The sequence below is a fragment of the Biomphalaria glabrata genome, chromosome 4 (genome assembly GCF_947242115.1).
Source record: "Biomphalaria glabrata chromosome 4, xgBioGlab47.1, whole genome shotgun sequence".
In the NCBI taxonomy this organism is placed as follows: Eukaryota; Metazoa; Mollusca; class Gastropoda; family Planorbidae; genus Biomphalaria; species Biomphalaria glabrata.
Window position 1 is genome coordinate 18,401,819 of NC_074714.1, and position 22,125 is coordinate 18,423,943.

General features: G+C 38.6%; 2 protein-coding genes across 4 annotated transcripts in view; one reads left to right on the top strand and one right to left on the bottom strand.

Annotated features, from left to right (window-relative positions):
* Nucleotides 1-269: 269 nt before the first annotated feature.
* LOC106063907 (uncharacterized) lies at nucleotides 270-7,539 on the bottom strand. The gene is made up of 3 exons (XM_056025317.1): nucleotides 7,122-7,539; nucleotides 4,641-5,071; nucleotides 270-3,510 (listed from the first exon to the last, which is right to left on the bottom strand). Exons 1-3 carry the CDS (start codon nucleotides 7,311-7,313, stop codon nucleotides 1,404-1,406), a joined length of 2,730 nt encoding a protein of 909 aa, XP_055881292.1. The 5' UTR covers nucleotides 7,314-7,539; the 3' UTR covers nucleotides 270-1,403.
* A 1,876-nt stretch (nucleotides 7,540-9,415) lies between these two features.
* LOC106063910 (mucin-2-like) overlaps nucleotides 9,416-22,125 on the top strand; it is a 28,061-nt gene continuing 15,351 nt past the window's right edge. The window contains exons 1-3 of one of the 3 annotated variants that reach the window (XM_056025262.1): nucleotides 9,416-10,116; nucleotides 12,310-12,773; nucleotides 15,744-17,990. In XM_056025262.1, the coding sequence (XP_055881237.1) occupies nucleotides 10,039-10,116; nucleotides 12,310-12,773; nucleotides 15,744-17,835 (2,634 nt within the window). In that variant the 5' untranslated portion in view covers nucleotides 9,416-10,038 and the 3' untranslated portion in view covers nucleotides 17,836-17,990. Of the gene's footprint in view, nucleotides 10,117-12,010; nucleotides 12,171-12,309; nucleotides 12,774-15,743; nucleotides 17,991-22,125 lie in introns of those variants that run through there. The other 2 variants (XM_013222400.2, XM_056025261.1) reach the window with 2 other exon arrangements.

Genomic DNA, 22,125 nt, shown 5'->3' on the forward strand with positions numbered 1-22,125 from the left:
GATCATGAGGCCAAAGGCCGAGCACTTTACGGTAGTATAGATTAGTTCTTTTTTTAGCATACAACTGATGACGTAGGAAGCCCGGAAAAGTGCTAAGACCGGCTCTGTTTAAACATTTGCACTGAACATTTATAAAAAAACAAACGAGGATTTCTTCTTGTAGAACACATATTTAATACACAAGTAGAATATATAAGTCACAGTACACCTTAGCTTGGAAGGAAAATATTTTAAAACCATATAAAATGTAGACAAACATAAAAAATATAGTTGACATAATCAGTATGTATTACCTTAATAACAACCACAGTAAAAATTAAATTTAAAAAAAGATGACATTTACAAAAATTTTGGTAAAAAAAGTCTCCCAATTTAAAAACTCATTATATAGTAGTACACTAAATAGAAGAAAAAAACATTGCTATAAGTATAAGGTGATTAACTAATCTGAAGTCGTATATAGCATGTTATTAATATAGCTAAGTAGTGTTACCCTGGTTTGAGTATTTATATCAAACTAAAATTAAGGAAGGATCTCATGTTGAGTTAGTAATCGTAATAATATTGCAAGTTGCTGCCCCCTACGTTATATTTTTGGACGTCCTTGAAAGTGCCAATATGAAAATAAAGACAAGAATGTGTGTTGAAGTTGGCACTCTTTCGTTGGGATTATTATGGTTAAAACGCTTCTGCGATGTGTCACACTGGCGAAGATGCAATTTTCACGTTTTATTAACAGCACTTTTTGGTACTGTCGATCGAAATTTCGTTGAAGCTATTTCGTTGGTTCTTTGCTTCTTCTTAATCCCATTTTTGGCGTGTGTGTGTGTGTGTTTGCTGGAGATGGTGTCAGGTATGAAATTCATGTATTGTGCATGGTCTAATATCAAAATTGTTGGCCTTGGTGTCATTTGTGTTGCATTGTACACGATGTGCTCAGATAGTTGCTCCATTGTCCCACTGGCGATCTCAACTGATGATGTATGCCAGTGGTGATGTTACGAATAATGCCAGGGGCGTAGTCTTGTACGACGACGACAAGTTGGGCATCTCAGTCTCCAAAAAATTATCTCGAAGTGGGAGCAAAAGAACTTTGGTATTGTTCGGTAAAATGTTTGGGGCTTGTGATGTGGGCGAATGTACAGGACATCATGGAACTTTCGTATTGTTCGGTATGATGTTTAAGGCTTGTGATGTGAATGTACAGGACATGGAACTTTTGTATTGTTCGGTATGATGTTTGGGGCTTGTGATGTGAATGTACAGGACATGGAACTTTCGTATTGTTCGGTATGATGTTTGGGGCTTGTGATGTGAATGTACAGGACATGGAACTTTTGTATGTGAGGCCGAGGACGATTTTGTTTATGGTGGCAAAGAAATGTATTTTGCAGGTGACATTGTCATTCCAGTGGCCAAATAATGTGTGTTGTGTAGTGCGTCCCTATGTAATGTGGCGCGTATTTCGGCATGGATTCTGCTGGTGACATTGGCAAATAGGGTACCGGTGGCATAGAAAAATATGGTGCCGGTGGCAATGACACGTGTTGTGCCGGTGGCAATGACACGTATTGTTCCGGATGCATTGACATGTATTGTTCCGGTGGCAATGACATGTGTTGTTCCGGTGGCAATGACACGTTTTGTTCCGGTTGCAATGACATGTGTTGTTCCGGTTGCAATGACACGTTTTGTTCCGGTTGCAATGACATGTATTGTTCCGGTGGCAATGACAGGTGTTGTTCCTGTGGCATCGACACGTATTGTTCCGGTGGCATCGACACGTATTGTTCCGGTGGCATCGACACGTATTGTGCAGGTGGCATTGACAAGTGTTGTGCTTGTGGCAATGATGAAGTGTTTTCTCTCAGCGGGAATTTTATGTGCTGTTCCAATGAAGATGTGAAGTGCGGTGATGTGAATGGTAGCGATGTCATTTGCCCCGACATGGGCGTTGTCATTTGCCCCTGTCTGTGCATTGTCATTTGCCCCTGCCTGGGCGTCGTCATTTGCTCCTGCCTGGGCGTTGTCATTTGCCCCTGCCTGGGCGTTGTCATTTGCCCCTGCCTGGGCGTACTCATTTTCCCCGGCGTAGGCATTGTCATTTGCCCCGGCGTGGGCGTTGTCATTTGCCTTGGCATGGGCGTTGTCATTGGCCTTGGAATGGACGATGTCATTTGCCCCGGCATGGTCAATGTCATTTGTCCTGGTAAGGGCGTTGTCATCTGCCCCGACATGGGCGTTGTCATTGACCTTGGCATGGGCATTGTCATTTGCCTTGGCATCGGCAATGTTATCTGCCGTGGCATGGGTGCTGTCATTTGCCGTGGCATGGACGGTGTCATTTGCCGTGGCATGGGTGCTGTCATTTGCCGTGGCATGGACGGTGTCATTTGCCGTGGCATGGGTGCTGTCATTTGCCGTGGCATGGACGGTGTCATTTGTTGTGACATGGGCGATGTCCTTTGTTGTGACATGGGCGATGTCCTTTGTCGATTTATAGGTGACGCCCTTTGGTTAAGCATGGGCAATGTCCTTTGTAATACCGATGTCGTGTTAGGTTCCAATGATGATGTTACTTGAGAGGATGGCATGTGAGATGGTAATGGCGATGTCATTTGCGGAGGCATTGGGGATAACCAGTGTAGCGAGACAGATGATTCCATGTCAGGTTCCGATGATGATGATGATACAGGAGATGATGATGTCCAAGGAGATGATGATTCTGATGACAATGGCGATGTCATGTCTGGGCGCTCAGATGATGTCGACTGTAATGCCATTGATGTCGTTGTGTTGTGCGGTGCTAAGATAGACGAAGTGTGTGGCGTCAACGAGGATGTCATCTGCAGTGGCGAGAATGACGTGAGTGACGATCTCAAATGTGAAGGCAATGATGACATCTCTGTGTGTGTGCCTAACGTCGATGTCGTTGTGGTGTGCGGTTCAAAAGACGATACATCCGATGAAGTGGTTGGCATTGACTCACGTGATGGTAATTGTGATGTTCTACTTGAAGCTGGAACATCTGAAGCCCATGTCATGTGTTGTATCGACCTCAACAGCTCTGGTTTCGGCGTATTCGCATGTTCCGCAGTCGAGGTTAAATATGATGCATTTGTTAGCTGCTGACCGTACGCTGAAACTGTTCTGTCGTTATCGCCAATTTGTGGGACGCTTTCTTTAACTGATGTTGTCGATGGCGATGGCAAAAAACTGGTCCTTGCGGAGCTATGAGATCCGACATAATGAAATCTGTTAGCTGAATTTAATCCTTGCTTTGCATGCATGCTGAGATCAGAATGACCATTTACAGAGCTGATTAGTCCAGGTGTTTGTATGTTTAAATCGCTGCTCTGACTCGCTGCCCGACTCAAAGGTTCCCTTATAAAGAGAGATTTGCTTGCATCGTTGCTGGAATTGACATTTCCACTTGAGTTCAAATCGAGCGCCACCTCTCGGCTTGGGTACATAAAAGAAGCTGTCGAAGTATGAGTATTTGTTGCACTTCTGAAAAGAAACAAAAATGCGTTCTTTCAATTACATTCAATCCTTTTGTCATAATTAGTTTGGCTTACTAATGGTTATATTTTTCTTGAAGTGCACATACTTTTTTTTTAGCTATTTTGAATATTAGCTAATTAAACTTCTAAATTAATTATTTATTTTTATAATTCAGTAAAAATGTTTTGAATATATATTCAAAGTGGTTGTATTCTAGCACATGTTTTTTAGGTGCACAATATTTGAACGCACCTTCTTTGTTACCTTGCTTCTAAGCTTATGGAGGGGTTTTGTTATTATGCTGGTGTAACGTGTGTTTGAAATTCTTCTGTGTACCCCTGTTTAGGGCGAGTATCTAAGGCAGTACTGCATTTCGCAGTTGTTTCGCTGCCATAGCGTATTAGACTAGACCTTTCAATTTGTCTTTTCTTATGGGCTCTACATGGAATTATTCATGGGATGATCAAGTTTACATTGGAGATTAGAGTCGGCAGTTGGACAGTGCTGTGCGTTCTAATGTGCTGCGTTGTGGATAGCAGGTGCAGGGTGACTGTTTAATTAATATAACCACAATATTATAATGTTTAAAACTCAATGATATTGTCGTTATAACTTTTATTCATATCTTGATACCATTACATCACCAGCGAGTCAATTATTTATTTGAAGCACGAAGATATTAGTTGAATGTCAACAAACCAGGGCCAACGAGCTAAGGCTTCAACACAACCCTGACAGTGGTTCTCAAATTTCAAGAGAGCCTGTTGTCTATACATTTTTTTTTACTGTAGTTTATAAACACTTGGAAATCCTATCCGCCGTGTAGTTCACTTTTTAGATGCTTTCATTTTACAAGGCTTATATCAGCTGACTCTGTCTGGTGCACATTTTGAACATGTTATTTCTCCCACTTCCCATTCTCAGATCAAGTTGAAACTTTGCTCTATAATACATTTAACAAAGCGTGAATCGATCAAGAAATTAACCGATTTGTTAATAAATAGTGGCAATTAATTTTGTTTTATATGGAAAAAGGGAAATAAATCAGTGTACAGTTTATATGGCTGTAAATATAGAGTTCTTCCTCTAGGATACGCTTTTTTTTTTCAATCAATATTTTGCTAGTTTTACAATACCTTTGATCCAACTGCACACGAGGAAAGCTGCTCTCTTTTTCAGTGGGTCCATCATTGCCACTTTGTAGACTAGGAACTTCTGAAGAATTGTCAGTACTTGATGCATTCACTTCATTCGGTGGTGCTGTCGTCAGGTTAGACTGACCAAAGACACTTCTACGGACGGCTTGAAGGTGTTTGCAATGCTGGGCCGGACACTGGCACTCCTTCTTGCTGAGTTGGTCTAAACTGTTATAGTATTGAGTCAGTTTGTTCACCACCCGTTGCTGCTCTGCTAAGGAATTGGTCAAGGCCTCAACCTTTTGTCTCATTTCTATGATGTAACTCACTGCAGTTTTCAGCACAGAGTATTTGCTATTCTGGCATAAAGGCCTCAGCAGTACCTTCAATTCGTTTATAGCATCACTCAAGGTCTTTTGTCTGACTCTTTCCTATTCAAAAAGAGAATATATTAAATATATGTATACACACACACACATATTTGTTACGTGTAGGACTAAACTATTTGGGACATGTTTATATTTTTCAGTAAGAATAATTTTGAGTGTAGTTAATATAAATCCTATCGGCTTACAAGTGTGTGATGTTGCGTACTGGGGAGTCATAGTCCTAGACAGCTCCATGTGAAGAGATGGTGACCAAATGAAACTTTTCTGGCTTCTTTACCACCAAAGCAAATGACACCTTTACCTACATTACGTGTGAAAGAGAATGTCTCTGTGTCTCCACAGTAGGAATCTACAACCACACGAGAAAGCGATCTAGAAGATTAGCCCTAGTCGTTCAACGACTAAAGTAAGCCAATGCCTTACCATTAAGTAATGATAAGTTCGAGCTACTAAATCAGCTCTATCCCTTTCAGTACATTGCCTCAAGCTCGATCTTTGGCCGGACAGACTGCCATGTACATTTTAGATACTAGTACAATGGTTAGCATCAATTCAGCCTTAGTAACGTCAGTTTGCATGGCCGGAACAAGTTTCAATGGGTCGGATGACACCACATCAATGTCCGTATGTGGCCCGAAGTTTAGGTCTCAGTAGCCTTTAGATTAATGGTGCATCGCAGTGCTTTTGTGTGTGTGTGTGTATATAACGTAACATTAAAGGGTAGGATTTTTAATGAGTTTAGTGGAAGGAAGTTATATATCTAAGTATGAACTGCACTCTTAAGTATCTATTTCGTTGTCTATCTTCTTACTTGATTCATTTAAAACGAGAGATGAGGACACTACTGATTGCTTAGATAACTGCTAAAGGTTGAGGATTAAGTGTATACAGCGCCATAAGAAAGTGTTTATAATTATTTTTTAAAACAAATTTATACAAGAAAAATCTTTAAAAAAAACAACCAACCTATAAAATTTCATCCTTATAATTTTGCACGATGTATTACTAATAGAAAAAAAAGCATTAAAGCTTTGTTATGTGGCATATGGTAGTTCATGTTTTGAAAAGACTTTAATACATATGAAAGATATACTTAATGATAGAATTAAATAGAAATAACATAATTGGCTTACAAATGCAAATATATTCTATTGCTTTGAAGATGCTTGTTTATCTTCTTAATAATGCTAATATTGAATAAATGAATGCAATATCTTAATGTTCAATAGCTTATATATTAATTACAATATCCGTTCTCCAAGGAACAGCTGCACGGCTTATATGGTACAGCGATGGAATATGGAAGAGTCTCCCCGGTGTGCTCAGATTTCGAGCGTTCTGGTCCAATGAACCATCGGTACCTGGAATGTAACAAATGTACATCTGCTTGGATTCTTAGAACAGTTCTTTCAGGCAGCCAGATGGAGGAGAGTTTCCGTGGACCCAGAGTTCCAAGACTTTATACGAGTCAACTCTTGAAACAATTACAATGCATCACTACAAGCTGGAAACCATACAAAACCTTGACAGCAATACTAGCATTGATCAATAATTTTCTCTTTATCTTGTACATTTAAAATACCTTTAAAAACAACATAAAAATGTTTTCTTCTTGCCTCTATATACTGCATGTATTAATCTAGTTGAGAATGCTAGATACTTATTAAACACTTAAAGTCACTGGTTTTTCTGGCTAATTCATATTCTTATACATTTTGTTTTTAGGGAAGAATGAGCACTTAGTCAGACTTAGTGTATTAGCATTAGGCAAACACCGTTAGTCTAACAAATATGAGGCGCGTGGCTGAGCGGCAAAGTGCTTGGTTTTGAACCGGGCGGTCCCGGTGAAGATTTTTTTTTTATTTTGAGATCTTTGGGCGCCTCTGAGCCTACCCAGCTCTAATAATGAGTATCTGACAGTTCTGACTAGCGAACATTTGTTTATGGTAGATAGAGACAAAGTGATTAGGCTGACAACGTAAGCCTCTGACAACAGAAATTAACGTTACGTTTTCAAGGGTCACATTATTTGGCTTATTAAATAAAGAGTATATTAAAAACAAAAATAAAGATTTATCAGAAATGTTTTTACCTGTTTGTTAGTCTTAACAGTATCCCTCTTGCGGCGTTTCTGGAAAGATAGATTTGTTTGATACCTCTGGTTCGGTGAATAAAAAGAAAAGGATCTTCTGCGCTGTCCATTTCTTAAGACACGGCTAGAACCAGGTAATGAAACCGTCTGCTCAGAGACTGCTGGGATAGTCGTGTTTTCTTCCTTTTCCATGATGTCTGAAAATTCGGCATTAAAACTTAAACTAGATAATTCAGTTTAAAACATTCTTCAAACCTTTGTATAAATATAAAAGATAATGTTTCGAAATAATTTCTAGTTGACGATTACAGAAGTGTTAAAACCAACATGGGTCGGCACAGAAACATAAAGTATAAATGAATTGTTGCACGAGCGTCGACTTTTGAATTTGGGCCAGATCCTACACCTTGGAGTTGTCATCAACACACACACACCCACACATACAGGTAGTGTGTAAACTCGTGTAAAGCGAGTCTAAATATCTAAACGTAGAACATCAATATCGGACAGTCGGACATGTCAATGTAAATATGTTAACTGTCTTAGTTTTAGCAAATAACACATCCAGTACATTTTGGTCGTGTCGTGTGTTACGGGAAAATCAGAACATCTCATCGTTGTAAGATTACAACGACTAGAAGATTACAGAGGCGGGCCCCATCGAGCGCTAAAAATGACTGGAAAAAAAACAACTTGGATAACGTGAATATATATATTAGTCTTAGGCTCTATAATTTGAATTTTAAAAATGTTAATATACTATACATCAAAAACAAAAAAAAGATTGATAAACACTAACGAAATGTATGTAGTGTCTAAACAAATAGTTTATATTTAAAAAGATCCCCTTTCAGTCTTAGTGGTCTATATGGCAGATGATGTAAAGGTCATCTGTTTCTGTGGCCAACGGTTAACGAGGGTGTCAAGTGGCCAGCACAACGATCAACCGCCTTTTCTTTTTCCCCAACTAATGTCAAGTAACGAATCTCGAATTTAAAAATATTTGTTAAAAACAAAAAGGTTTATTTGTACTATGACAAATACTAGAATTTCTAACTGGTAGTCTTACAATGTGTGGGCTGGTAGCATGAACAAGTGTGGACTTAAAGCATTCTAAGGTGTGGCCTGGAAGCACAATGCAATGTGGACTGGTAGCACAAAAAAGGTGGGCTGATAGCACAAGACATAGTGGACTGGTAGCACAACACAGTGTGGACTGGTAGCACAACACAGTGTGGACTGGTAGCACAACACAATGTGGACTGGTAGCACAACACAGTGTGGGCTGTTAGCACAACACAATGTTGACTGGTAGCACAACACAGTGTGGGCTGATAGCACAAGACATAGTGGACTGGTAGCACATCACAGTGTGGGCTGATAGCACAAGACATAGTGGACTGGTAGCACAAGACATAGTGGACTGGTAGCACAAGGCATATTGGACTGGTAGCACAAAACATTGTGGACTGGTAGCACAACACAGTGTGGACTGAGAGCACAACACAATGTGGACTGGTAGCACAACACAATGTGGACTGGTAGCACAACACAGTGGTAGCGCAACACATATTGGACTGGTAGCACAACACAGTGTAGGTTGATATCACAACACATTGAGGAATGGTAGCACAACACATTGTGGACTGGTAGCACTACACATGGTGGACTAGTAGCACAACACTGTATGGACTGGTACCACAACACCGTATGGGTTGATAGCACAACACATTGTGGACTGGTAGCACAACACATTGTTGACCGGTATTACAACTCATTTTGTACTTGTAGCATTCTTAGTTGTGGACTGGTAGCATTACAATGTGTGGACTGGTTGCAAAACACATTGTGGAAGGATCGGTAGCTCTAGGAAGAGTGGACTGGTAGCTCTAGGAAGAGTTGTTTAGTAGCATTACAATGTACAACGCGTGGATTGGTAGAACTATTAAAGCATTTCTCTTTATCACCAATTGCTTTTTTTTTAGCCCTGATCAATAGAACTTTGACTAGGATGATGAGTACAAAACTAATTTGATGCTAAGTCAGTGCATAAGTTCAGCCTGAAAACCAAATAGCTTATCAAAACCCTACACTCTACCTGATACACCTAAAAGCTAGCTAGTTATACTGTTATAGTGTCTCCACCATAGACGATGAAAATGTGAGTATATAGTAACTATATAGTTTTAGGAGGCGCCATTAAAGGTTGAGATCTTAGCCCAGTGTTGTCGTAAATCTGACCATGTCGCTGGCCATGAAAAAGACAAGTTCCGATTGTTTTTTTGTTGTTTTTTTTTGCATTACACATTATCTTTTGGTCCACTTGCACTTGAAGGTAACTAACTGTGTTTGTTTTTTTGACTCTCAACTCTAGCCATGACTCCCTTTCCCCTGTGACCTTCACGCCCCCTCTCTCAAGTCTGTCCAAGTGTAACATCCACCCCTGCTCTACACACACCCATTTTCTAAACTCGTATTTTAAGTGTTGAAATATCACGTGACTTTCTCACTTTCGTGTACTACTGACCAAGACAGACACATCGGCCAGGGAAACAAAATTACACTTATACACACGAACACACACACTCCATTCTTATCACACACAAAAAATCTAACACACTTGCGCTTTGACAAAAACACACCGATTTAAATACAAACCGTAAGGCATTTTTCACTTTTAATACGTAACCGCGCGCGTCTTAGTCGGTAGTGATAGTAAATCTTGAACATACATTTTTTTCTGTGATAATTATTTGAATAATATGAACAAATACTTTATTTTATAGAGCCTTTATTTACATTTATTATAGTATTTTAAAATATCTTTCAACTAAATATTTCAACGTCAAGTGTGAAAACAGTTGTCATTCTTGGTTTCGGAGGTCATTCCGTGATTTGAATTGTTCACAAGTGGATCATGTTTCAACTTCCCTTGGCTCAAGACATGAAGCAAGACTTCAATGACATTTCTTTGAGACAACAGAAAAATATAAAAGTAAGTCAACTCTTTGTATTTTTATTTATAATTGTTAACTTTGATTTTGTTCAACTTTAATTTTCCCTCATTTTTTTGGACAGTTGGTGCACCAGACATGATCTGTTGACCAGACGTGATCTGTTGACCAGACGTGATCTGTTGACCAGACATGATCTGTTGACCAGACGTGATCTGTTGACCAGACATGATCTGTTGACCAGACGTGATCTGTTGACCAGACGTGATCTGTTGACCAGACATGATCTGTTGACCAGACGTGATCTGTTGACCAGACGTGATCTGTTGACCAGACATGATCTGTTGACCGTTTCTCTCTATTCCTCTTTTGCGCGGTCTAGAATTTCTTTCAATGACAGCCCGTTCCGTCTTTCCATCGCTTTCTATGTCTGCCTCTTCTTCTTTTTCCTGGTACTGTATCCTGCGGGAAAGTCTCTAGGAGTCCTGAGTACGTCATAATATGACCGTAAAGTAGTTTTTGACAGTGGTAAGCTAGTTTGTACGGAGTGTAATGGCAATTGTTATCCTGCTTCAAATTTTACAATTTTTTAAATTAATTTTTGTTTCGGTAAAACATTTTTGAATATAACTTTATAGAGATAAGGAAAGTGCCAATTCTCAAATTCGTCTAGCTTTAATGAAATGCATGATGGGAATGTAATATGGTGTGAACAACTTACTACCTTACTACACATCCAACAAATCTATCTATGCACTAGCTGATTGCTTCATTTCTTTGAACTATACAGTAACACAATAATTTGCCCTACCAACTGCCATTATCGTCGTACCAGTAAAGTGTACAACAAAATCAATAAGCTGTGTTAATTTGTTATTTATTGTTTGTTATCATTGAAGTTTAATATAGCGTCCTTGCCATTAATAATAAAAATGTTATGTATAAAGAGCTGTTAACAAACAAAATGTAGGGCTCAAGGCGCCGTGATAACATTACAAACATAAACACGAGAGCAAAAATGACAAACTAATTTAAGAAAGGTTTAAACTGATAGGTCTTAATGTTCTGCTTGAATGTAGCGTTGCATGTTGTCTGTCTGAAATCAACGGAGAGAGAGTTCCAAACCTTTTGGACGCGCACTTAAAAAGCCCGCAACCGTAGCTTTTGAGGGAGAACCGTGGCACACTAGAAGCGTTGAATTCATTGCCTAGGCTTAATGTGAGTCACATTAGTCACAGGAGTCACAAATATTGAAGCAACTTTTTTTTGGCAACTTTTCGTCTTTGAGAACTGAAATGTCGCACATACTCGCCGTTCTGTGTAAAAACACATTCTATTTAATTTTAGAAAGATCACTTTATTAATTTTCAACTTTGTATAATCCTTTATTTAGCGTTGAAGCCAAGGTTCCACCTATGCGGAACTAATAATTATTATACTCTTTTTTTTCTTATTGCTGACTATCAGTAATATCCTTTTTTTTCTTTGGCTGACCCCACGCAAAGGTAAGACAGCATCTTTCTTTCGTTGATAAATAGATTATATTAAGTATTTAATTTTTTACATTTAATCTGTGTGTATAGAAATTAAGACTCCATAAGTCTTTCGTTAGTAAATAAATTATCAATTCTAAAGTATGCAGTTGAAGTCAATATGAATGCATGTATAGAAATTAAGACACAACATGTCTTTCATAAATATGTAGATTTTCCAAATTATATATTTAACTTTTTCTCTTCGTAATTATTTTTCTCATTCCGATAGTATTATTTGTTCTGCTCATTTGCATTTCACTATCCTGTTCTGAGTAAGCTTCAACAACGTTTTTGTCTGTTATCATAGAATGTTATATTTGGTATTGACAAAGCATTTTCTTTTTACACAACACCAATTAAGGTTTATAAATCCAAAAACCAATTTACTTCAACATTGGCATCGTCAATTAGGAAAGAAAGAGTAACATTTAGAGTGGTATTGGCCAGCGCAAGCCAATTATCACTATAAAAGTACTGAGCGCCTTCTGGAGGAATTGTTTCTCAACGTGTCATGCTTCACCCCTTAATATTTGGACTCGAAGTAAAGCCTTCATTTAAATGTAATCAATGTTTATAGCATTTAACATACATGTTATCTATATGAATGTCAAGGTTGGCATAATAATTGAATATAGAGTTCAAATAGATTTTTAAAAATAAAATCTTTCATGTCCTTTGTACTATTTTTCTGTTGAATAGGAAAGGCAAAGACAACAAGAACTAAACAGAATGTATGGAGAGTTGATGGCCCTGGATATACCTCCTTATTCTGAAAGCGTACCCAGTTTAAAGCCACCTGCCAGGATTACTCTGATAAGGAATGCAATCTCCCACATTCAACAGCTTAGAAGTCAGGAAATGCTTCTAGATCAGTACGCGACACTCCATCAAGAGGAAGTGAGCAGGTTAACCGTCGCATGCCATTTCCTTGAGAATAAGTGTCAGAAAATAAAGTGCGCTTGTCCGATCATGAAGTACCCACATTACGTAGCTGACCATATGCAGCTGAATGGACAGCCGACGTCCATGACGGATCATATTGCCAGACCAGAGAATGCTGGACCAAGCTGGGTGACCAAAGGAGACAGTTTTACGACCAGCATCAACGATGGAATAAGCAAAAGCATTGGGTGTCATCCCTATGAGGAGATCAACGCGATTGGGTAATTTTATTGTTTTAATTCACAAATAGTTTACATTCAATTATAAATAATTGTGGAAACATAGAAAAAAAAAGAACAGTATAGACATAGAGATACATAAAAATAGAATACTATATTATAAAAATACGCATACGAACTCATAAATCACGAAGATAATCATTACAATAAACGTCTACCAATCGCGTGAGGCCTCTGCTCAATTAATTTCTTGCAAAATTCCTGGACGATTGCGCGCATGTCCACATTCAAGAGAATACGTAGACTCAATATTAACTGCTAGACAGAAGGAATATTTTATTTCACAACTTGCCAATCAAACTTCGCAAAATGTTATCGCTAGCTATCTAGACATTTTTTAATGAAATAAACTATTACACGAAACTCATTGGTCTATATACAGGCCATAGAATATTTTTTTTGTGTTTTATAGTGCTACCGGACCGCGATTTGTAGTGATACCACATCCACACTTTGTACTGCTACTAGTCAACACAATGTAATGCTACAAGTCCGCAATTTGTAGTGCTACTTTTTAGAGTTACCAGTCCACACATTTTAGAGTTACCAGTCTGCACTTTTTTAGTGCTACCAGTCTGCACTTTTTTAGTGCTACCAGTCTGCACTTTTTTAGTGCTACCAGTCTGCACTTTTTTAGTGCTACCAGTCTGCACTTTTTTAGTGCTACCAGTCTGCACTTTTTTAGTGCTACCAGTCTGCACTTTTTTAGTGCTACAAGTCTGCACTTTTTTTTAGTACTACCAGTCTGCGCTTTTTAGTGCTAGCAGTCTGCATATTTTAGTGCTACCAGTCCACACTTTTTAGTGCTACCAGTCTATTCTTTTTAGTGCTACCAGTCTGCACATTTTAGTGCTACTAGTCTATTCTTTTTAGTGCTACCAGTCTGCACATTTTAGTGCTACCAGTATATTCTTTTTAGTGCTACCAGTCTGCACTTTTTAGTGCTACCAGTCTATTCTTTTTAGTGCTATCAGTCTGCACATTTTAGTGCTACTAGTCCACACTTGGCATATTTCTATAAATTTAAAGATACCAATTCACCCTTTTCTGTGCTACCACTCTATTGTTTTTAGTGCTACCAGTCCACACTTGGCATATTTCTATAAATTTAAAGATACCAATTCACCATTTTCTGTGCTACCACTCTATTGTTTTTAGTGCTACTAGTCCACACTTGGCATATTTCTATAAATTTAAAGATACCAATTCACCCTTTTCTGTGCTACCACTCTATTGTTTTTAGTGCTACCAGTCCACACTTGGCATATTTCTATAAATTTAAAGATACCAATTCACCCTTTTCTGTGCTACCAGTCTATTGTTTTTAGTGCTACTAGTCCACACTTTGTAATGCTACTAGTCCACACTTTGTAATGCTACCAGTCCACATTTTGTAATGCTACTAGTCCACACTTTGTAATGCTACCAGTCCTTACTTTGTAATGCTACTAGTCCACACTTTGTAATGCTACCAGTCCTTACTTTGTAATGCTACCAGTCCTTACTTTGTAATGCTACTACTCCACACTTTGTAATGCTACCAATCTATACTTTTTGTGCTACCAGTCTATTGTTTTAGTGCTACCAGTACACACTTTGTAATGCTACCAGTCCACACTTTGTAATGCTACCAGTCCACACTTTGTAATGCTACTAGTTCACACTTTGTAATGCTACTAGTCCACACTTTGTAATGCTACCAGTCCACACTTTGTAATGCTACCAGTACACACTTTGTAATGCTACCAGTCCACACTTTGTAATGCTACCAGTCCACACTTTGTAATGCTACTAGTTCACACTTTGTAATGCTACTAGTCCACACTTTGTAATGCTACCAGTCCACACTTTGTAATGCTACCAATCTATACTTTTTGTGCTACCAGTCTATTGTTTTAGTGCTACCAGTCCACACTTTGTAATGCTACCAGTCCACACTTTGTAATGCTACCAGTCCACACTTTGTAATGCTACTAGTTCACACTTTGTAATGCTACTAGTCCACACTTTGTAATGCTAATAGTCCACACTTTGTAATGCTACCAGTCCACACTTTGTAATGCTACCAGTCCACACTTTGTAATGCTACCAGTCCACACTTTGTAATGCTACCAGTCCACACTTTGTAATGCTACCAGTCCACACTTTGTAATGCTACCAGTCCACACTTTGTAATGCTACCAGTCCACACTTTGTAATGCTACCAGTCCACACTTTGTAATGCTACCAGTCCACACTTTGTAATGCTACCAGTCCACACTTTGTAATGCTACCAGTCCACACTTTGTAATGCTACCAGTCCACACTTTGTAATGCTACCAGTCCACACTTTGTAATGCTACCAGTCCACACTTTGTAATGCTACCAGTCCACACTTTGTAATGCTACCAGTCCACACTTTGTAATGCTACCAATCTATACTTTTTGTGCTACAAGTATTCACTTTTTAATTTTGTCTGAACATTTTAGTAACACCATTCTAATCTTTCTAGTACTTCAAGTTCACACTTAGTAGTGTTACAGTTCGCACTCACTATCGTTACAGTCCGCACTTAGTATTGTTACAGTCCGCACTTTGTATTGTTACAGTCCGCACTTAGTATTGTTACAGTCCGCACTTTGTATTGTTACAGTCCGCACTTAGTATTGTTACAGTCCGCACTTTGTATTGTTACAGTCCGCACTTTGTAATGCTAACAGTCCACAATTTTTAGTGCTACCAGTCCGCACTTTATAGTGCTACTTGTTTAGAAAGCGCATGAAAAAAAAATCACCACGCTTACCTTTTGTCTGACGTATAAACATTATTAAGGTTTCTAATCTTAAAAAAGATACGTAGTAATCTGTGTATGTAATATTTTTTAGGTAACAATCCCACACTTTTTGTTACCGAATTCATCATCCACAATCTTTAATTAGAAAACCAACTTCATGGATTCTTTCTTTCCTCAGAGATGTACCAGATCAAAGTACGAATTTGAATGTCCCTGGACCATCTAAAGCTAACAGATTAATAACAAAAAGGACAAACAAGGGTGTTAAGAATGTCAAGGCTTCTGACAACCAATTAAGTCTTCATTTTAACTATGGACATCCTATTAGGAAATCAGGCACAGGGTATGAGAACGCTGATAGTTCTTCCAGAGGAAACAACGCTGGATTTCATTCTGGCAATTCTACCACAGTAGACAATGGTGGATTTAATTTTGGCAATTCTACCAAAGGAGAAAACGGTGACACCCATTCTGGATCTTACGCAGAGGACGATAAGATTAATTATACCAAAGGATACGATGAAGGATATACCTATAACAATTCTATCCTAGAATCTGATGCAGGATATGAAAACTCACAACATGAAATGGCCGTTAAGGCAAATAGTAACAGTAGTCATGATCAGAACTTTCATTGCGTCCTTAGCCTTACCACAAATGGAAAAACTAATTTCATTACACCGGCCAGCGTCGTGATGAGCTCATCTGAAAGGTCTGATAGTGTTAGTGTCAAACCGACCGCTGTGTCTTTATCTCAGCCAGCCGAGACAAGGACAACGTCAGTCCTGACAAACAATTTCAAATCTCCTAAATTAACGTCTTCAGGATCTGAAACATGTATGACACAGTCTTTGAATGAAATTGTATTACCAGATGCAACAGAGAGGACGTCACTAATACGAGAACTTCCATTAACAAATACAGGCATGCTAACACCAGACCTCACAACAGCTGCAGCGGCTAACACGGCTGACACGACACAAATAATGAGTCGGTTTTTAAATGATATGACAAGTACAACTCGAACGGACGTGACACTTCCAGTTGCAACAGACATGGCGTTATCGTCTGCAACATATCTGATAGCGTCGGATTCAAGCTACGGAACACCAACTACAACATACATTACACAACCATCTGTAACATGTAAGATACTACCTACAGCAGTAGCCATAACACCAACTACATCTAATTTGACATCAGCCTCATCCAGCATGACTATTTCTGCAACAAGTGTAACACCGGCTGCAGCATGCTTAACACAACCTGCTACATATATGATACCGTCAAATGCGACAGTCATAACGTCAGCTGCATCTGATTTGACAGCGTCATCCAGCATAACTCTTTCTGCAACAAATGTGACACCAGCTGTAATAGGTTTCAAACCGTACGCAATAGGAGACACATCGTCTGGTGCAAAAGACACACTATCACCAGCTGTGTCAGAAGTGATAAGACCAATGATCTACAGAAAACAATCTGCAAGACAAACTAAAACAAATGCTTCAAGTCACTCAAGAACAACAGCTCTTGCAGAAATTACAAATATTGCAAAAACGTCTGTAGCAGCAACACAAGAGTGTCTCACAATAAAAGCTACAGAACGTTTGTTACCTACAGACCACATGACAAGTGATGCCAACTCTCCATCTGTAACACCGATGAAAAAATTATGTGCATATCACATGACACTGCCACCTGTTGTACGTCGAGGTAAGTCAGTTGCACAAAGATTGACTAGAGCTTCAACCTGCATGACATCTTCATCAAATACAGTAGCAAACAAGACGGTATTAAACAACATAGAACAATTGACGTCTCGTCTAACAGCACCAGCTATACCACAAATCTCAGCACCATCGCAAGCAGTTTATGCATCGCCTCTGACTGCCATCATGACAACACAAGCCTCCACGTACGTGCCAGCCCCTCATGCGACATCACTGGGTGCTGCATTTATGACATCTCCTCTACTGGCCTATTTCCTGTCTTCGTCATTGAGCAACATGACAGTTCCAACAGCCACAAAGTCTGTGGTACATCTAGTCCCGTGCACAACAGACATGAGAACACCAGTAGGCATGTATCCCCGATCGACCGAGGAAACATTCTTGTATACTTCCGGTTCTCACTTTAAAACACCAACTGCAAAACGAAGAATAGCTCCAAAGGCTAATTTAAAAACACCAGATATAGATGGAAAAACACCAGATGTAGGAGGCACTAGAAAAAGAACATATTCAAAACGAAAAACGAACCTTTACTGAAGTCACAAATAATTACATTTTATTTTTATAAAGTAACTTAATCTTAAACATTTATATTCATTTGAACTATTTTAGCAGCAAAAGAAATTTATTTTTAACATGTTTTTCTTCTACAAATATTTTTTTTTCATTTTTAAACTTTTTTTTCTCTTCAATAAAACACATATCTATAATAAAAAAAATAAATAATCAATTTATACATTTTATGTGTGCTTGTTTGTAATTTTTGAGTGTGTGTGACTTAAGTAAATTTGTTTCTAAATGACATACTTTGTCACTCTAGCAATATCAAATTCATTGAAGCCACAGATTTAACATTTGTAACATTCGAACCACTAGCGGATCCAGAACTTTAGAGTGGGGGGGGCGATTTTTTTCCAAACCCTAACCCTAACGCTCAGTAAACCCTAACCCTACACATAAACGTGCATACAGCGCGCGCGCACACATGCACACACACACACACACATATATATATATATATATATATATATATATATATATATATATATATATATATATATGAGAATAAAAAAAGCAGCATTTCTCAACCTTCGGCGAAAAACAAAACAACTGGGGCAGCGCTATAAGGTTCTCTGGTGAAGTTCGGGGCGCGACGCCATAAGCGTTTTCTTGCTTTTTTCACTGCAGAAACGCATTCTCCTGACAAGTACAGCTCATTATTCATCAATGGAGTTCGGGGCGAAGCCCCGACGCCATAAGCGTTTTCTTGCTTTTTTGACTGCAGATACGCATTCTCCTGACAAGTACAGCTCATTCTTCACAATGTAGTTCGGGGCGAAGCCCCGACGCCATAAGCGTTTTCTTGCTTTTTTGACTGCAGATACGCATTCTCCTGACAAGTACAGCTCATTCTTCACAATGTAGTTCGGGGCGAAGCCCCGACGCCAAAAGCGTTTTCTTGCTTTTTTGACTGCAGATACGCATTCTCCTGACAAGTACAGCTCATTCTTCACAATGTAGTTCGGGGCGAAGCCCCGACGCCAAAAGCGTTTTCTTGCTTTTTTCACTGCAAAAACGCATTCTCCTGACAAGTACAGCTCATTATTCATAAATGGAGTTCGGGGCGAAGCCCCGACGCCAAAAGCGTTTTCTTGCATTCTTCATTGCAGAAACGCATTCTGCTGACATCTACAACTCATTACCCATAAATGAAGTACGGGGCGAAGCCCCGACGCCAAAAGCGTTTTCTTGCATTCTTCTCTACAGAAACGTATTCTCCTGACATCTACAACTCATTACTCATAAATGGAGTTCGGGGCGAAGCCCCGACGCCAAAAGCGTTTTCTTGCATTCTTCTCTACAGAAACGTATTCTCCTGACATCTACAACTCATTACTCATAAATGGAGTTCGGGGCGAAGCCCCGACGCCAAAAGCGTTTTCTTGCATTCTTCACTGCAGAAACGCATTCTCCTGACCTGAAGCTCATTATTCATACTATTAAAAAACGACCTTTCGAATAATGTTGTACTTGAAAAATATTCTAATTTGAATTTATAGACCCATAATACATTGCAAATTGAAAAGATAGGATACCCCACGTATTTAGATTTTTGCTTTGAGGATCGCTGCCGAAAAAAAACTTATTCGATAAATAGTATTCAAGAAAACTCTAGCATAAATTGTGAGTTATAGTCCCAAATTTATTTAGCTAGAAAAATATCAGATTGAGTAAAGGTTGGGAAAAGGCGACTATGAAAACGTTATTTGAGTCTAGAACTCATCTCAATCATGACTCTTATACTGAAAAATTTCGTTTGAATTCTAACTTTTCCAATGCAAAGTTTTTCTTAAAATACTTATGATAACTTCATGTGAAATTACAAAAACTCTGTCTGGAAATGGGAATGGCGGTAGAGTGAAAACGATTAATCCTCGCTCCTTTATTAATTTCTGCTAAAGATTGCATTTGGCATTAAAGAATAGGTATGGGGCGACTCGATATAAGAATTTAATTTATAGTATATATAAATTATATTAGTGACAGATTTTTTTAATTTTGTAATTTCTTAACTATAATACAAAAAGAAAAAGTATTGATTTGTCCGATGGGGGAAATGCGATTGCATGTATCGCCCCTCCCACCTGGTACAGCCCTTTTTCATTTAAATTTTCTAATGATACAATTTGAGATTAGAGTGTGGTACGACATAATATACAATGGGTCACATATCAATACGTAGTTTATATTATATAGATATTCAACTAATTTTATTCACAAACTATGATTCTCCACAAAAATAGGACCGCCCCCCCCAGCACTCAGAGGGCTAGAGTGGGGAGGGCAGTACTTGCAATTGCCCCCCCCCCTCACCCCACCGAATCGGCCAAAATACCAGAAAGGGAGCGACATAATATAAAATTTATATATTAATTCAACTAATTTTGTTCACAAACTATGATTTCTCAATAAAAACGGACCGCCCCCCCCCCACTCAAAGGGTTTAGGTGGGAAGGGCAGAAGAGGTATTCGTCCCCTCCCCCCACCAATCGGCAAACAGGGAACGACATAATATAAAGATCGGTTAAAATATCAATAACAAGTTACAAGGATATAGATATTTAATTGATTTTGTTAGCAGGCTGTGATTTCTACCAATAAATTGGACCGCCCCCCCCCACTCGAAAGTTAAGGGGGGGGGGGGGGCGGGATTGATACCATCGCCCCCTCCCGACCCCACCAAATCGGCCAACATACTAGAGGGGGGGGGCGAAATAATCTAAAAATAGGTTGAAATATAAATAATTAGTATATATTTTTAACATAAGTAATAAATTCGTATACAAATTGTGTGAATCCTATACTAAAGTTCGTCCGCCCCCCCCCTTCGGGGGGGGGGTCGGCCGAGTGGGGGGGGGCGATCGCCCCTACCGCCCCCCCCCCCCTGGATCCGCCAGTGATTCGAACACATTTAAAAAAAAAAATTCTACTTATTGCATTTCTTCAATAAATCATGCTTCCTGGTTGAAGATGAATCTTCTTTCCTATGAGCTCGAAGATGGCTGTGAAGACTTGGTTTTGAAAAGGCTGCAGCATACAAGACATGGGAAGGTTGGTTCTGTTGCAGAGTTGCCCCGCTTTCATTCTCAGAATTATTATTTTTTTGCTGATAGTTGATCTAAAGATAATAATAATCGTAATAATGATATTATTTTTATTATATAATTAATAAAATAAAAATTATAACGTAATCTTAATGGCGACGCATAGTTTCTGAAGGTTTTATTTCAAATAATTAAGTATTTTTATACAATGCTTTCTCACAACTTCAATGTCTAACAAGCCAAATTCATTCAAGATGTGTATGTGATAAATACAACCGTGTCCACTTTGGTTAATATCATACTAGAAAGTTTGATCGAATGAAGAGGTCGGCATTATAGAGTGTGTCCACTTACATATTAAAGTGTGAGTAAAATAGTAAAAGTCAATTTTTAAAAATTCCTCTCCAATATTAAACATCGTAGGTCTTTTTTACTACTACAATTTTTCTGATTAAAATTAAAGACTTTTTAAAGATTTTTATTTTAACATAATTATTCAAGGTGCACAAACAATACATCTGGCATAACTTGTCTTTTCGCTACACGATTATCTCCCATTTGTTTGAAGTACAAGTTGTGCTTAGTTCCCCTTTTACATCAGTCAGATCATTGACGTCTGCATTGTAGTTCATGGGATGACTTATGTCAACAACGGCACAATGAAAACGTCGAGTCGGACACCGGGACACTTCTTTGAGCGGCTGGTTAGTTCTTAATCCGGTCCGGAAAAAAGAGAAACTAAAGTTGACTTATAACAATAATCTTTTTATATCTTTCAGACCTTGTGGTTTATAGGGCAGATGATGTAAAGGTCATCTGTCTCTGTGGCCTACGGTTAACAATGGCGCAATGTGGCCATTACCTTTGCCCAACTAATGACAGGTACCCATTAGAACTGGGTGGACTCAGAGGCGCTCAAAGATTACTTAAAAAATTCATGTAAAAAATCCGTCTTTACCAGGATTCAAACCATAGACCCCCGGTTTGGAAGCCAAGCGCTTTACCACTCAGCCACCGAGCCTCCACATATATACAATAAGTAATAATAATGACATAAATAAAATAAATAATATAAATAACTACAGTAACTGGCCTTTTTCATGACTTCATTTTGGTGCTGTATTCAATGAACATCATCTTTTCCTACAAAGTGTGAAAAAAAAATCATAATTTAAAACCTAAAATAACCCGGAACACACACAAAAAAAGCATGTCCAGTAAA

Bases quoted from the DNA above. Each gene is read 5' to 3' on its own strand.
- LOC106063907 (XM_056025317.1), bottom strand. From the start codon at position 7,313: ATGGAAAAGGAAGAAAACACGACTATCCCAGCAGTCTCTGAGCAGACG. The intron at 5,072-7,121 runs GTAAAAACATTT...CTTTTTGAATAG, and splicing joins CTGTTAAGACTAACAAACAG to GAAAGAGTCAGACAAAAGAC. The intron at 3,511-4,640 runs GTATTGTAAAAC...GTTTCTTTTCAG, and splicing joins CGTGTGCAGTTGGATCAAAG to AAGTGCAACAAATACTCATA.